This window comes from Cetorhinus maximus, chromosome 2, assembly GCF_964194155.1.
Source record: "Cetorhinus maximus chromosome 2, sCetMax3.hap1.1, whole genome shotgun sequence".
Taxonomy (NCBI): domain Eukaryota; kingdom Metazoa; phylum Chordata; class Chondrichthyes; order Lamniformes; family Cetorhinidae; genus Cetorhinus; species Cetorhinus maximus.
The window spans coordinates 202,626,512-202,643,816 of record NC_135880.1 but is presented as its reverse complement, the minus strand read 5'-3'; the positions used below and the strand labels follow the sequence as shown (position 1 = coordinate 202,643,816).

The window sequence follows — 17,305 nt, the reverse complement described above, 5'->3', positions numbered from 1 at the left end:
AGCTGGCTGTTTTCCAAGAAGTGACCAAACAATGAACCAGGGTGTTATTGGTTGGTTCATTGAAAACAAACTCTGGAGCATCCAGACTGTAATGACCCAAGGGAGAGATGCCTCATAGCAGTGTGCCTTACTGATGATACCTGTACCTATGAAACTCAAAGGTGAAAGCTACTGTTGGATAGGGCTTCTGACCTAAACCTACATGAATATAGAACAACATATTGTGGAATGGTGGAGCTATCTAGTGCCACATTTTGCGGGGAGTATTCAGGTGCTTATGGTCAAGTAATATCTATCTGTATTGTATTAACTATTTATAGTGAAATTAACTTTTTTTATTTGAAATATCATTCACCTGCTAAATCATGTTTAATTTGCTTTGATTTTGATTCGTGTTAGAAGTTACTAAAAATGAAATCTTGTTGGTAATTTCTTCTTTTGGGGTCATTTTGTAAATCAGGTTATTTTGGTTTATGGATCCCCCATGGGGACCGGACTAAGGTGCAGTCAAGAAGTGAAAGGGGTTTTAGTAAACTACCTTGAAGAGAGCCATCCAAAATAAGAAATCCCCACTGACACAATGAGAAGCTAAAATAAAGTCAAACAAGGTTCAAACACCACAGATTGTGCTTGGGTACTAATTAATTCTGAGACTGATGTCCGAGCAGTGATGAGATTAACATCAGTATCTGACTTCACACCTCTAGCAGGAACCTTGAGTGTCAGAACTGATCAGAAATTCTGACACCCGCTGTTAACAAGTAAGATTTCCACCAGGAGTGCAAAATCACCAAACTCCCCCTGAACAAGCCAGCATGGGATGCTAATCACTTAATCTTTGTCATTATTAGAGCAAAACCTTTCACAGCGAGGACTTTTAACTGGGAGTCAGTTCTCTCTTTTCCTGAAGGTGTTAAATCTCACTTGGGTACAGTTTCTGGTCACTTGCTGGTAATTCAGCTAATTGGGCCCTCTTCAGTGATCAACCTACAGTGATGCCAACAAACTTTTCAAAGAACAAAGAAAAGTACAGCACAGGAACAGGCCCTTCGGCCCTCCAAGCCTGCGCCGATCATATTGCCCATCAACTAAAACATTTTGCACTTCTGGGGTCCGTATCCCTCTATTCCCATCCTATTCATGTATTTGTCAAGCTGCTTCTTAAACACCGCTATCGTACTTGCTTCCACCACCTCCTCTGGCAGTGAATTCCAGACACTCACTACCCTCTGCGTAAAAAACTTGCCCCGCACATCTCCTCTATAGTTTTCTCCTCTCACCTTAAATCTATGTCCCCTAGTAATTGACTCTTCCACCCTGGGAAAAAGCTTCTGACTATCTACTCTGTCCATGCCACTCATAATTTTGTAAACTTCTATCAAGTCGCCCCTCAATCTCCGTCGCTCTAGTGAGAACAATCCGAGTTTCTCCAACTTCTCCTCATAGCTAATAACCTCCAGACCAGGCAGCATCCTGATAAACCTCCTCTGCACCCTCTCCAACGCCTCCATATCCTTCTGGTCATGTGGCAACCAGAATTGCACGCAATATTCCAAGTGTGGCCTAACCAAGGTTCTATACAGCTGCAGCATGACTTCCCAACTTTTATACTCAATACCCCTGCTGATGAAGGCAGGAGTATTGAGTATAAATTTCAATTAGTGGGCACTTAATTTCCTACTACACCCTTGCTGCTGTAATGGTTAAGGTCAGCAGAGACCAGGGACTAAGGGTGGAATTATCCATGCCCACTGGCACTGGGCGTGCTCAGTGCTGTGAGCGGTGAAGGCCAGAAGTTGGTTTCACGACGATTGTCCGCTCAGCCCATCGATGGCGGGCCACATTCCTTGCCTTTGGACGCTGGGAAGCTGCATAAGGCTAGCCCGCCAGGATCATCACCCCCCTGCTGGATTGTCCACCCACATCGGCATGATTGCACACTGGCGCAGAGCACATCTTGTCAAGTGTGATGTGCAGAAGTCGTGACTTACCGCCAGGGCCTTGCTCATTTCGCGGACATCCAAGGAGAGAAGATGCTGGAGCCCAACATCAATGGCACACTGGAGGAACATCCATGGCTGACTGGATTCTCATGGGCATACCTCTGCTGTGAAGCAGCCGACGGAAGTTGGAAGGTCACCGTTGAGGGTCTGCTCACAACAGATGATGGTTGAGGGGATGGAGAGGAAGGTCCTGCTGTGTTTGGAAGAGGAAGATGTATCTGGGGGTGGGAGAGAAAGGTCTAGGATAGACTGGGAGAGGAAGAGGTGTCAGGATGGGGTGAGGTTGTGAAGTGGGGAATGAAGGTGTCAGGGGGAAGGTTGGTGGGGAGGGAGTATGGGGAAAGGAGGGTGTAACAGGGAAGAAGACAGTAACTGGGGAGGTAGGTATAAGGGGGGTGTAAATTGTAAGGGAAAGAGTCCAGAGCAGGGAAGGAGTGCGGAGAGTGGAGGAAGTCTGGGGGAAGGAAGAAGGAGAGTGGAGGGAGTAAGGCTGGAGGAAGAAGTAAGGGTGGAGGAAGGAGTGGGGAAGGGGGAAGGAGAAAGCCGGGATGAAGTCCGGGGGTAGAGGACCAAGGGAGGGAGACTCTGGGAGAGGGGGGAAGGGGTTCCAAGGGGAGAAGGGATTCCAAGTGGGGAAAGGGTTCCAAGGGGGTAAGGGGTCTGGAGTGGGGTGGGGGGGGGGGGTGTCCAGCTGAAGGTGCAAGGGAGGGCTCTGATGAGTCCATAACTGCCTCCTGAGGATGGGCATGGAACAAGGAAATGGTGAGTATGACCAAGGGCAGAGTGAGACAGTAGGGTGGGAGGAGGGTTTGACGGTAACGGTAGAAGGGACGGTGTGGGTGGTCAATGGGGACTTGGAGGTAGACACGGACCATGGGAGTGGGAAGGAGGAGGTCAGGGTGGTGAATGTGGATAGGGTGGGATCTTCGGGAAGGAAGGGAACATGCTTGTTCACCTGGACATTCCCAAAGGAAAAGAGTTGTGGCTCGTAGGTCACGGAGGAGAGGTGGAAGGTGATGCCAGGGGGATCATCAGTGAGGGGGGGAAAGGAAATGGGTGAATGTCGGGGGGGGAAGATGGGGGAGCATATGAAAAACTGAATTAAGACCATGATGTCTAAATCGAAAGTCAAACAAGAGTCATGGTTGGAGAGATCAGGAGCTGCATGGGAGTGTGATCAGTGGGTGGGTGGAGATGCAGGTCAGCTCAGATGGACAACTTAAAGCAAAACCTAGCAGGCAGCATTTAAAATGCTTAGGACAGTGAGACCTGTGTGTTATAGGAAGGATCTGTGTGTGTGGGAGAATACTTGCATGAGGCTTCGAAAGGCCCCGCCACATTCTCCCTCCAGAATCACTTATTGGCCAGCCGTTCCCTCAGCGGTGACAGAGGACGAGGTTGAGGGGTTCACAGACAAAGGGGACTCGGGGGGAGTGGGTAGACTCTGAGATTCCTGAGTGGATGATCCAGGAGTGTCCAGCTGCTGCTCCTCCTCGCTTCAAGTGCCCGGGGCCCTGGCCTGTCTCCTTGAGAGGAAGGAGCATCTGGAGGGATGTCAAGGGGCCCTGTTTCTCTCTCATGTTCCCACTGCAGGAACTCATCCATGGCTCACGCGATGGAGTGCAGGTCTGCACACATATCCACATTCTGCTGGACCAGGGCCTCCATGGCATCCACCATCCTCCCCATGGAGACTTCCACATGCGCATATGTGGGTACCACTTCATCAGAGATCTGGCGGATGTACTCATCCAACTTGAGTGCCACTCTGTTGAGTGCTTCCAACAGCTCTGCGTGATGTTCCCATGCCTCCCACTGACTCTCCACAATGAGTTGGAAGGCCAAATCCAGAGGCTCATCATCTGACTTGGACCTCACAGATGCCTGATCCTCAGCAGTCCTCAGAGTCCCAGGGAGCTCAGCTGAACCTGGCTCCTCCTGCTGTGCGCACGTTCCATGAGGTGACCACCAGATTGTGAGCCAGAGCCTGCTCTAGGTCTAGGTCCCACTGAGGTGTGTGTCTCTGCGCTGGTGCAGGGTGTGGGTAAGCACCGTGACGGGTCTTCCAGCCTGCTTATTTCCACCTCTTCAATGGAGGAGGTGTCCGCTTGGCTGGAGGTGAGGACCTGGGTGGAGCTGAGGAACTGGCTGGCTGAGGGTGTCTGATGCTTGTCGGAGCTCTTCGCAAACCAAAATAGAGATAAGTGCATGGCAGCAGAGTCAAAAACAGGAGAGAGAGCATTCACATCTGCATTGAGAGAGGGATGATGTGGTGCAGAATCCTCACATGGGTGTTCGCCACCGACCTCACCGTCACCGGAGGCAGGGTCCACATCCTCACCAGTCAGCGCGATGGCCTGCTCCTCAAAGTGAGTGAGGGGCCTAATTTGGGCTACTCCACCACCGGTTTGGGACCTCTCCCTGCTGTTTTGAGCAGGCTTCTGCTGTGTGGAAACAGATGAAGATCATGTGAGTGGGACACATGGCACTGCGTGGAATGTTTATGTGGTGAGCGGAGCCATGGACAGGATGAGGACATGAGCTCGTGAGGGTATGAGCCTGATGGAGATGTGAGGCTGTGTGTGAGGGTTAGCCGTATTGTCCCTTGAGGTGTGAGATTCCTGTGGATGTATAATAGGTTTGTGAGTTTGTTAGTTGAGAGTGATGAGAAGTCAATTATCCTGGCGGAATGGATGAGACCATTCATCCTTTTGTGGCGCTGGGTGGCTGTCCTCTTTTGCAGGGTATTGGCGCTGACCACTGCTGCCGCCACCTCCCATGCTGGATTGGTGTTGCAGCTGCCCCTCCTGTGGTCAGAGCGAGGGTAGAGGACATCACGGTGGGCCTCCATGGCGGCGTTCAAAAGGTGCTCGAGGGATGCATCACTAAAGCAGAGGGCTGCAGCCTTGTTGCCTTTTGGGGCCATCCTGTCTTCCGTGCAGCAGTAGTGGGCTGGAAGCTCTGAGAGGTGTGCGCACGGCTGAACTTTAAATATGGTGCCCGGCGTGATGACGCAGCGAGGTGATGACGTGGTAGGTGAATGGCAGCCCGGCCACTATGGAAACGGTGTGTTTCCTGGGAATGCATAATTAACGCGGCGTGTCTGGGACGATACGACATGAGAAGCCGCCATTGCGTCCAGCAGGTAAATCAGTGTAAATATGTAATGATTCCACTCTAAGCCAGTGCTCCATAAGGCTTGGTACCATAATAAGCAACTGGAGTATCAGAGAACAGTACAGTACACATTGCAGTCTAAAAAAGACTTGATTTACTTCACACATAAATAACAGATTTATCTTAAAGTACAAATTTTCCACTATCGGCACATCAGTAAGAAGCTAGGCGTTTAATTCTAGTTTATGGGAACTAGCACCTGGTCAAGGTACCATTCACAGTGCAATAATGTGCACTTCAAGCTAACCACCCCCATTTCCTGCTTCTGCACCATTATACCAAGCCTTGTTGTTCTGGCTAGCAGCTGCTGATGCACTTTACCACAGTGTGCTTAAGTTATAACTGGTGCAGGAAACTGGAGGGAATTGAAGCTTTTTTCATTGCGCTGTTTTTAAATTTCAAATTGATAAGCAGCTTGGATTGTGGTGGCCTACTTTGAATTACAAGCCTATTATAAAGTAAGTAGTCTCTAAATTTCTGATTAAGGAACATAGGGGCAGGAGGAGCCATTCAGTCCCTTGAGTCTCTTCCTGAGTCTTTACAGGTCATGGCTGACCTTTACCTTTACTGCATTTGCCAACCTTTGCTCCACATTCCATGATGCCCTTTGCTTAATAAAAATCCATTGATCTCAGTCTCGAAAATTTCAACTGAGCGAACATTTATAGCGTTTTGGCGGAGAAAATTCCAAATTTCCCCAAACCTTTGCGTGAAAAAGTACTTCTTGAATAGAACTGTTTTTCCCTTACTCAGAGCAGAGATCATGCACCATTTGAATGATGAATCAAGACACAAGTGCATCCTACAGCCGACACTCACAACATCAACTTAATGCTTGCAATACAAAAGGATAACATTTAAAATAGCTATTCTCACAGATCAGAGCAGTTTTAAGGGCTTGCCCAGTTTAATAAAACAGTGTCATAAAACAGATCCTTAAAGGTTAACAGCTTGAACATTAGCATTAGAAAATGAATTCTAAAAAGGAATCATGCACAGCTTAAATACAGATAAGGATCTAGTCAGTGGGCTACAATGACCTGCAACAGAAAGAACGTTTCAAATATCAAAGGCAGAGGCTGAATTGTGGAGATGTTAAACTGCTGTTAGACTGGGTCACAGGTCAATTCTCAAGGAGAGAAATTCATTTGTGTAGCGCCTGTCCAGACTTACCTTGGCTCCCCTGGGCAGGCAGTGCCACACAGGATGTTGTGGGTCTGGCCTACATGGCATTCTTAAATGATATAAATGAAAGATTGTCCCATGAGCCACACAGGTAGGCAGCACTGTCTACCCCGGTGAGTGAAGGTCAGTGTGCGACTGACTTCCTCTCCCTCAGGGCCAATGATATAAAGTAATTCACCTCTTGATGGAATTTATTTATCACTCAGTAATATTAATGTAATACTCTGCTGATTTAGGTATGAAATGACCTCAATCACTTCAGTTTACCACTATTCCGTATTTGCATCAATATTAGGAATTTAATTTTATTTTGAACACTAAGTATAAAAAAATGGCCTGTGGCTCTGCACTTCCTATGAATTTTTTGATGTTTTGTGCTAAAAATAGCTGTAATATTAATGAAACACCCACATAAATAAATGTAGAATACAAAATTCAGGCCCTCAAATTTACACACCCTCTTGTTAACATCCATAGCCAAACCAGTGAGTTTAAAAACTGATATAACCTATGTGGTCCTTTTTTAAAGTCTGAAATATTTAATTTGTTTGATCGGCCAAATGTTTATTTCGTTTTGTACTCTGAAAATGTTAATTATACAAAAAAATTGCACTGGACTTTATTTGGGTTGTTAAATATTGCCATGTTTCATACAACTAGAGGACAACATCTGTCCATGAAATCACGCCTCAAGTCAACTCATTTCTCAATATGGCTTGTTCCTCAATATGAATCATAGTGCCTGGAATCTTATAGCAGGAGAAGAGGCCATTTGGTTTTGCCTCATCTTTGAAAGAGCGACCTGATTAGTCTCACTCGCCTGTTCTTTTCCCGTAACCCTGCCGTTTTTAAAACATTTTTTCAAGTATTCTCTTTTGAAATATATAATTGACTCTGCTTCCATCACCCTTTCACAAAGTGCATTCTAGTTCATCACAACTCGCTGCATTCAAAAAAAATTCATTTCCCCTCTGGTTCAGAGTGTCAAGAATTCTGTGTATCTCCTTCCCAACCAAATGCATGAGTGGAGCTTCTTTCCTACTGTAATTCTCATCATTCCATCTTGAAACCTCGGGCCAAATTTAATGCCCCCACTCCGCCCCCCCCGAAGACAAGTTCATGGGGCTGGGGGAGGGAGTGGGTGGGGATGGGGGGGGTGATGAGTGTGATCAAATCGGAGGGTGTAGAGTGGAGGTCTTGCCGCCTTCCTGCCTCGTTCTCATTAAGTCCGGGGTGGGAAGGCTTGCGGGTGGCCTACCCACCCAAAGGCCAATGAAGCCCTTGCTTGGCCACTAAAGGGCCTCATTCTACCACCCCTGGCATTCAACCAGCGGAGGACGGGAGACTCGCCATCTGAGACCGCCCAGCAAACCCTGTCAGTTCTGCCTGTGGCCTTCTTGGAGGAGGGGAGGGGGTGGCTGGTGGTTGCGGGGTCCCTTGTTCTCAGGCACTCTGTGCCCAATCAAGGATCAGGAAGGGAGGGGGGAGGGAAGCCACCCCCATGCCCTTGCTGTTCAAAGCCTCTCCCACCTACCCCGGCTGGTGCTCCCCTCTCTGACAACCCCATCCCACCCTAGTTACCTGGCTCCAGAGAATCCATTGCGGATCCTCTGGGTAGGCCCCACAGCAATACCATTGGTTGCCATCACTCCCAGTGGCGCTATGACACAGTAGAGATGCTGACTTCTGATAGGATGCCAGATCTCTGGGGTGGGATATCTGCCCCAGACATGGCAGTGCAGCAATTGAATGACCCTGGGCATGCCCAGAGACCCAGCAGCAGGATTTCCACTGCTAAATAGAAACATTATTCCATCAGGGCTTGCAGCGATCGTGTTGGTAGAGCTGCCACGAGGTTTTGTAGTGGATGATGGGTCCCCCATCCACCACATTAAATTCCACCTCTCGTCAGCAATTTTGGCCAGTAAATGACAAATGAGAATGATTGAGACTGAGTGTGAATAACAGTCAGTGCTGACAGTCAGGATCTGGCACATGCATGATGGATCAAATGGCCTCCTTTTGTGCTATATCGCCCTTTGATTCTATATATCTGATGCCAAGTTGCTAGACACTCACAAACTATGTATTCAAGCTCAGAGCTGACTGCCTCTTGTCAACATTATGCATGTGGAACTAGGTTTGAACAAAAGAGAACAGGGGCCTCTGTTTTTACTAGTTAGCTGTTCTTTGGGTTCCTTTGGCAACATATCTTCCAACTTATTGACCTTTTATATCTCAATTAGGAGCTGACATTCAGTCATGACATAATGTCCAAATCAAGTATTGCTCTGCTGGTTGCATATGTAAATACACAATAAAGCCCTAAACTTTGCAGAAGGTAATGGTTAAACTGTGAAACCACAGTTTTTGGTAGATATCTAAAAGGAAGTAACAAGCTTCGAGGAGCTAACCTGTGAAGTTGGAAGACCAAAATACAATTAGCTTCTAAATATTTCCTCAGCACCAAGACTGGGGATTGTTAGTGAATTGTTAGTAGGCACCACCTAATATTTACACTGCACATTATAACAAGGCTGCATGTAACAACTTGAAGAAGAGGGCTTCAGCCTAGTGGGTATCATGAACCTAAAGCTGTTTTCAGGACATTGTCCAAACAAACTCTACACTGAATTTAAATTAAAAGTACTTAATTTCAAGTATTAATTAAAATGAATTAATGAGACAGATAGGATTTTCGATAACCACGGCTATATATACCTATTGTGGTTAAAAATGATTCTGCAGCTGCACACGATAAAAATCAAATAGATTTCTACATCACAATCGAATTAATAAACATATTTGCAGATTTCACATTTTGTGGGGAACTTATCGCTCGGTTCACACCATTCTGCCATATTGAAGGAAGCCTTCCACTGGGCAGCTCAGGTGGTGACCTGAATCAGATTGCAAGCTCATTACTATATTCGACCTGGGTCCTTTGATGACCCCAGGCCCCCAATGCAATGTAGAGGGTCAACTAGACAGTGCCCTTCTTCCCTGGCCCTACCTACCCGCTTAGCTGGGTTGGTCCAATATTGTGCCAGCCCTGAGCTGGCAAGATTCAGTGGTGTGCCCTGTTGGAGTGAGCAGCTCGCTGGTAGCAAATTAATGAGACCTAACTTTGAAAGCGAATTTCCATACGGCCGGTAAGATCTAGTGGTCAGCCTCTACACTCTGCGCCAGGTCATCAAGAATTAAAATCTCCCCGAATGTGACAAAACCATGACTTCCACTATATCCAATATTTTTAAGCATGAACATTAAATTACACTTTAAACCAGCTGGAAAACACTTCTAAATGTAGAAACAAGTGACATCTTTGAAAGTTAATTTTTTTTTCCCATTAAGTGAATTATAAAACAGGAACTGTCAGCATCTTATATGTTCCTTAAAATGCCAGATATACCACATCATCATAGCATCTGCAATTATCTTTATTTAGATGAGCCAGGTGCATTGCTCGACAGTTTGCAAACATATAAATAGTTTTACGGTCATGTTGTGCAACTAACTCTCAGGAGGCTTTCAAAGCAATTGTTTCTTCTATTTACTTTTGGCCCACGCTAGGCTTTTTGAGGTGAAGATGTGATAGTATTCTTTTTCCATTACTTTGCAGCCTTCTATTTGAATGAGGTTTACCACTTTTTCCGTGAACATTGCCTATTTTCTCCCTCCTGTCGGCATCAACTGACACGGGCACAGAAGTAACACAGACATTGGCAGCCCACATATCACTGTTCCATTGTGTGTGAATTGAGATAGTGAATATGCTAATTGATCGACAGGATCACCTTTGTTGAGGTGACTCCCACCTAAACCAAAGGTAATTGGAGAACTGGCAGTTTATCTTTTGCTGGTCTCAGGGGCACTGACAAAACTCATGCAACCACAGATGAGATCAAGCAATTCAGAACATACAGAAGGTTAATCCTGAGGCTATCACTGAGCATTAAATTAAAATTAAAAGGAAATGCAATGCACATAAACAGCTTGAGGCAGGATAGTAATACACCCTTGACAAAATATGAAATATATAAAACTATAAAATATACACAATATCTTGCATCCGCAATCATTTCCTGTCTGTGCACTTTGTCTTCCTGTCGTCACATCCTTCCCACTTCCCCATTATAAATTCTTTATCTGTACTGATTACTGTTTTTACCAATGTAAATTTGTCATTCAGATTATACAATCTGACCAATTCCGAAGAGCATTTTCTTTAATTTTTTTTTCCTCTGACATTTTCCCCATAGGAACTGCAATTTCAATGTTCAAGCAAAAGGTTTAACCAAAATATAAAAATCCAAAAAAGAAAGGACACATTCCACTATATGATCAATTTGATCAATTACATTATCTTTTGTGTCTTTCAATGCCTCCATTAAAGTTTTCATTGGAAGGTGTCAGCCTCCTCCAAAAGACTGGGCTTGGAGCTGATATTTTTGTTGAGGCCTGTGACTCTGTGAACAGAATATAGTTTATATATTCTGTTCATATGCAAAATTTCCTATAGGACATATCAGCTCCTGTCATTCAACTAATAGAGATGGAAATTGTTCTACAGTTTCTTCAACTTTCTGCTCAGTAGCTTTTCTTTAAATTATTTTCAAAAAGGCAGGGGACTAATTTCAAAAGCGTAAACTAAAAGTTAGAATGATTTTTTCAAAAAAAACCGCATCTATGTACATTTGTGAGACAAACACATTGTTGCTTTGTTTTGTGGATTAGAGAGTGGAATGATCCCTATACTGGTACAAATAGGCCCAACTGAAATTGGGCCTCAGGCCTCATTTAAATCGGACCAGTCATCTGCAGATGACTGCAGTTTATTCCCAAGCAGTTTGCCAGAGAAATGGTCATCAATATTGGGCTGCTGATAGCAGCAACACAATGAGATCAGTGGTAGTTAAGAGAGCCAGCACATTTATCTCAGTTTATGTAACAATACGGGAATTTAGCAAGTATAATATTAAAACTCTTGAGCTGGGAACATACTTCCTGTCATCAAACCTTCCTTCCTGTTGTCATGATTTTTGGTTATTCTTTCATGTCAACACATACCCCAGTGCTACTTACTAGGTCAGCATTTCCTATTCAACTTTGTCAAATGCTTACAGTAGGTTCAGACCACTTGATGAATCTCTGCAGTGATTTTCTGAAGTCAAATTTCTCATGATCTTTTACAATATATATTTAAATTATATTGATAAACTGGCCATGCACAATTTATTAGTGATAATAAAGATTTTAAAGCAGTTAATAGAGTATTATCTTCTCCCAGCAAACTTAGTGAGCAGATGCTGAATATAAGGGGACAAAATAATTGGGAATAGGGCTAATTGGATAGTACATTTAAAGATGGGTTAAATGCCCTTTTCTCTGCTGTATCATTCCATGATTATAATGAATTAGCCAGAAAAGTCTTGCATCTGTGGCATTTCTGCCATATAACACTTACTTCCTGTAACAACCACATATGTTTTGTTACAAGCACATTTTCACTATCACACTTTCACCATCTCACTTTCACTGTCACACTTCCTTGATTAATTCAAATTAAAATAACAGCAAATTAATAACCAATAACCAGTCAGAATAATCTCTAATTACATTAAATGAAAGTCTTTCTTCATAAATTTTTTCAACAGGTTTTAGCAAGTTTCTTGCAAGTTACAGAAAAGGGGGTCTCTCCTGTAAGGATTTGTGAATTTCTTTGTATGCTCAAAAGACAAATAAAACAAACTTGAAGTTGAATTTTCAAAGTTTTATTCCAATTATGAACTTTTCAGTTTCTGCCTTGCTTCCAGTTAGATTAATCACACCCATGGGGCAGAATTTCAGCCATGTCGGGCGGGCATGGCGGGGGCGGACGGGGACAGTCAGGAAGCCAATTCCGACCCGCGAACGAGGCCGGAAGGCGATTTCATGCTGGCGGGCCAGTTAAGGTCTGCCCAGTGTGAAACACAAGTGGCAGCACTCAGTGCTGCCTGTGCGGGTGGTGGGGGGAAGCACGAATGGGGTGAGGGCGAACTTCATGCACGCGCATGAGTGCCATTTGCAAATATTCCTGGGGCACAGAGCTGCCTCAGGGAGATGAACAGATCGCAAAAAAAAATTAAAGATTTTATAAATGCTATAAAACATGTCCCCTCATGTGACTCTGTCACATGAGCAGAGACATGTTATTAATGAAACATTGAAGTTTTTATTTTATTTTTATTTGCTTTTGGAAACCTCATCCCACCCGTGGAGGAGGTTTCCAAAAAAGTGCAAAGGCCGCTTGGCCTTTTCGCCTTAGTTTGCTGGACAGCAAAAAAAATTATTATAATTAAGTTTTTAATGGCCTTAATAGGCCTTATAATTGTCGGCAAGTGTGCTGCCGATCGAAATATCACACGAGTGTGCGATGACATCGGGACCCTCGCCCGACATCATCGCACATCAATTTACGCTTGGTCGGGTTGGGTGCACGCCCACCTGCCAAGCTAAAAATTTTGCCCATGGTTTACTGTGTTGACGTTTTATCAAGACTGTTTTTCTCCCTCAGTGGGAGAGTTGGAGAATTTAGGTTTGTTTTTCTAAGTGTTTTGAACCTTACTGGGAAATGAGGCTGAATCATTGGATGACTGCCTTGTTGGCGACTGCCCATATCTTCCTTCTCCTCTCCATTTTAGCCCAACTCCAATTAAAATAGTTTCCTTCTGAGAAGGAAGCAAACTATTTTGGGGTCAGTTCTTTTGCACAAACAATGAACTTCTGAATATTTTAGAAGGAGAATCATGTTTATTAAAGAGTTAATAATAAAAACAGACAGAATGTATTTAGTGCTTGTAGATAGCTGGTCAATTTAGTGGTAAGTTGTGGGACAATCCAAAATCAGTCACAAAGAGGTTAGATAAGGGAGCTGACAGGCACAAACATATTGAGGTTGCCTGACAGTTCAAAAGAATCCAAATACAGCTTGTCAATTTCCTTGGCCCCTCTCCTCCGCAGTACTGCCACCCCAATGCTCCCAGGTTTTCCTCTCCATATGGGCCTTCTCCATCACAATGCCCACAAGCCCTAGGCCATCCGCCCAGTGTTTCATGATCTATAGACTACTGTCAACATTCCAAGAACATAGGGCCCTGCTCTCAAAAACTCCATTGCTCCCAAACCCTTCATGCCCTCTGATCCCAGAAGGTCTCTCCAGCTATCATCTCCCAATAAGGTTCAAAACACTTAGAAAAACAAGACAACAATGGTTGTTGTAAGCTTTGAAGATTGGATTTTATTGGTTATTGTTCATAGAGTTGTCCAAACACATTCTCAAGAGATTCTTATGTTATGTTATCAAATTGCAGCAAATAATAAGTCAGCACTGTGGGGCACCAGCTAAATTCATTCTAAACTACATGAGCATTTTTGACTATTTTCAGTGCAATTACTTTTTATTTGAAATATGACATATTTGTGTGTTAGTTGCCTGCCCCTGGATTTTGCATATATGTAAAAGAGACACTTTGACATAAAACCATGTTCTTGCAAATAGAAGAGTGTTGTAAGTGTTAAATTGTGGCCGCATTACAGAATCTACTCTGTCTTCGCATGAAAAATGGAGCAAAATATAAATGGTTGTCATTTTCATATTGTGCAATCCTGGGTGCCGAATTTCCTGTGCATAAGATTTTGCGTAAACATTTCCATTAAATATTCTTTATTTCATCTGTGAATCATGAACATTTTTTGTAAACCTGTAATTTTGTACATTCAAGCAGTGAAATGTTGAATTTTTAAAGTTTTTTATTAGTTACATGCTTAGAATTCTACTGCTGAAATAGCTTTTCAGTTATGTTATAATTTCTCACTAGTCTTTTGATGGCTCAGTACACAGTGCAGTGCAATTCTGAACCATGCAGGAAAACTGTTCAGGGTTTGACCCTTGGTCTATTATGAGTTAGCTAAACTCAGTTCAGATGGCAATTCTGTGACCATTGCATTTGTCCTCTTGTCCCTGAGTGACCATGATCTGGGCAGAAAATCCAGCTAAGTTCCTGACTTCTTACTGTTATCCAGTGTCTCCAGCTGTAAAATCCATGGATGATGAGTGAGAACATGTGGTAATTGACTGTGGTGCTTTCCACAGTTGGACAGCCAGGCTTCTGAGAGGCTGAATTTGGGACCTTTAATTTTAAAAATAAGTTCAAAGCTTATGCTGCACATAAACAAAGGGACAGTTTGTGGAGGTACCCAGAGAGCTGCAGGTACTAATGGAACTAGATGTCGCCATGACGCTACACTTAGCAGGAGAAGGAGAGGCAAATTAGATTTTGGGGGATGGGGTATATGTTTCAAAATGTTTGACTCTTTATGGATTTCCAGCACCTTAATAAAAATGAATGATAAAATCCTATCAGAATCATAGGAGACGCTATGAAATGACACAGGCCCTCCTGCAGCTCAGTTCTAGTTCATTCCGTCACAGTCCTTCAGTTTGCAGATGTTTGTTCCATCAATTAAGCATCTTTACTTCGGCAAGTCTTTTTTGTGAAGACTGGCGAGCAGTTTGTTATACATGCTGCAAATATAGAAGGAAGCTAATTTCTGTTGCACAGTCAAGCAGTTCTCAAATCCTGGCGTGAAACTCGGACTGCAGAGTATTCAGAGGTATCATCAACATGTTTGTGAGGAGATGAACTATGGATGTATTTGAAGTCATTCCTGGTATTTTTCTTTTTTACATCAGGGAGGTGCTGTAACAAGTGTGAAAAATATATGAGGAAAACACACTCAATCTTTTTACAAAGCATCTGATGTATGCAGAATAAAACTGTAAAGTGTTGGAAACACTCTGCAGATCAGGTAGCATCTGTATAGAGAAGAAGGCGAAGGGTTAATTCTTCAGGTCTATGACCCTTTTCCAGAACGAAAGGGTCATAAGATCTGAAATGTTAATCATAATTCCCTCCCCACAGAGGCTTCCTGATTAACTGAACGTCTCCAGCATTTTCTGTTTCTATTTCAGATATCCAGTATTCTGCTGGATATTTTACCTTTTGCCTCAAAGATGGAGCCATATTGTATTCCTATTCCCACCTGTTTAAAGTGTTTTGCTGTGAGTTTCCCTAAAACAACGATTCAATGTATAGTCTGGATGTGGTCTACAGAATTCTCAGAAGCAAAAAGGGTAAAAAAAAACTCTCCCTCTCCACCCCCAGTTTCTAGGTACCTTATCAGGCCTGGAAACTTACAAACTCATTGTTTTTTGTATAATTAAAGGAGGAAGGAACAAGTTTTGAACAAATTATAATAAATGGAGATCGAATCATTCATTATTTTGAGTATTGCTGAAAAAAGAGACATGCTGTCAAAGCTTTTCATCTTGCACCCATCAGGACAGATGCAAGAATGGCAAATTTCAAAAGGCACAACAATTTTTACTACATGGGAAATGAGGTGTTGATTGGCTGGCAAGTCAACTCAGATTGGCAATGTCTCAACCAATCAGAGCCGACTTGCCAATCAATCAGCACCTCTTTTCTCATGCAGTATAAGTTGTCGTTCCCTTTGAAATTTAGCATTCTTGTGTCTGTCCAAATGAGTGCAAGACCAGAAACTTTGACAGCATGTCTCTTTTTTCAGCAATACTCACTATTTTGAATTAATTTTGGTGATAGGCTTAAACCCAAATTGCAAGATAACAAATTTATATAGTTGTGAAGAACAGGATGTAACAGAAACTTCATCCACTCTTATCTCTGATTTTTCTGGTAAGTCACCCATTGCATCCATGGCCCTGTCAATGGTGCTTAGAATTGGAAACTTTTGCCTTGGGTCTCAGAAAGGTCTTGGGTCTACAGCTTCATAGCTGTAGAAAGTGACATGTTGTAATATATAGCACTCCTATGTTGAAAAGGGTTTATATTTTCCATCTTGTCTTGTTTGAAACTAAATAAGTTTTTTTTCCCCTCTAAAGAATCAACCCAACCTAAAAGCGATTCTGGAAGTTGGAGATAAATTTTGCAGTAGCCACAGGGTACAGAGTTATTATTTATTATTATATTTCAAATGTTAGGTTAGATGAGATTTGAGATAATTATGGAGAGTTCTGTTTGTGTCAGGACAAAAGGTTATTGAAAGGTTGACAGTCAGTTCTGAAGACACTAGCATTTAATTCCATTGAAGCCAAGGACCAAGTTTAAAAGTGTCCAAGGCAAAATAATGATAGATGTTACCAAATTTTCATTCTATAGGAAGAACTGTTCGAAAAGATTGTAGAATTATTTTCTCCATACCAAGGAGCATAATTAAGAATCACAATTTTGTGCTCTGTACTGATATAATAAAATATATTAACTTAGGTTGGACAGGTTAGATGTGTCAGTATCACATGGCCATATGCACCAAACTCCAATGTTGTATCAGAATAGGCAAACACATAGCTATAACAAGAAACAAAACACTAAGATCTCACAATAGCAGAATATCAGGTGAAAGATTTAATTTTCGTGCCATATTCATGCACTTTGAGCACCAAATTTAAAAACTGGTTGATTTGTCATGGGTTCAATTCCTCCCTGACCCTGTATTTAGTTTCCAGTTTCAGATGTACAACTGTAAAGAGGCATCAAGTGGACACAAATCTTATTATATTTATGGATGTAAAGTCCTGATCAAGATCAGCATTGTATCAGTGCTGGAAGAAATTTAAGACTACAGCAGTACCCTTCTCCAAATGAAATTGAGGTACCAGATGTTATCAGAGCCATTCACTGTCTACTGATAGGTCATAGACACCACTATGTGTTCTCTCTAATTCTACATGAAGCCAACTTTCTGTATTATACAGAATCTGTCTCTCTCTCTCTGATTACACTACTTTGCCTCACTTCAGACCCATTTATAAAGAGATACTGCTAGTCAATGAATCCATTCTTCCCTCAAAAACCAGT

At 43.1% G+C, this 17,305-nt stretch overlaps 1 protein-coding gene across 1 annotated transcript in view; it reads right to left on the bottom strand.

Moving 5' to 3' along the window:
• Positions 1-13,618: 13,618 nt before the first annotated feature.
• The window catches only part of LOC144689753 (sialic acid-binding Ig-like lectin 13), a 68,540-nt gene continuing 64,853 nt past the window's right edge, over positions 13,619-17,305 (bottom strand). The window contains exon 10 of the mRNA XM_078557129.1: positions 13,619-15,106. Coding sequence (XP_078413255.1) covers positions 14,969-15,106 — 138 coding nt within the window. The 3' untranslated portion in view covers positions 13,619-14,968. The remainder of the gene's footprint in view (positions 15,107-17,305) is intronic.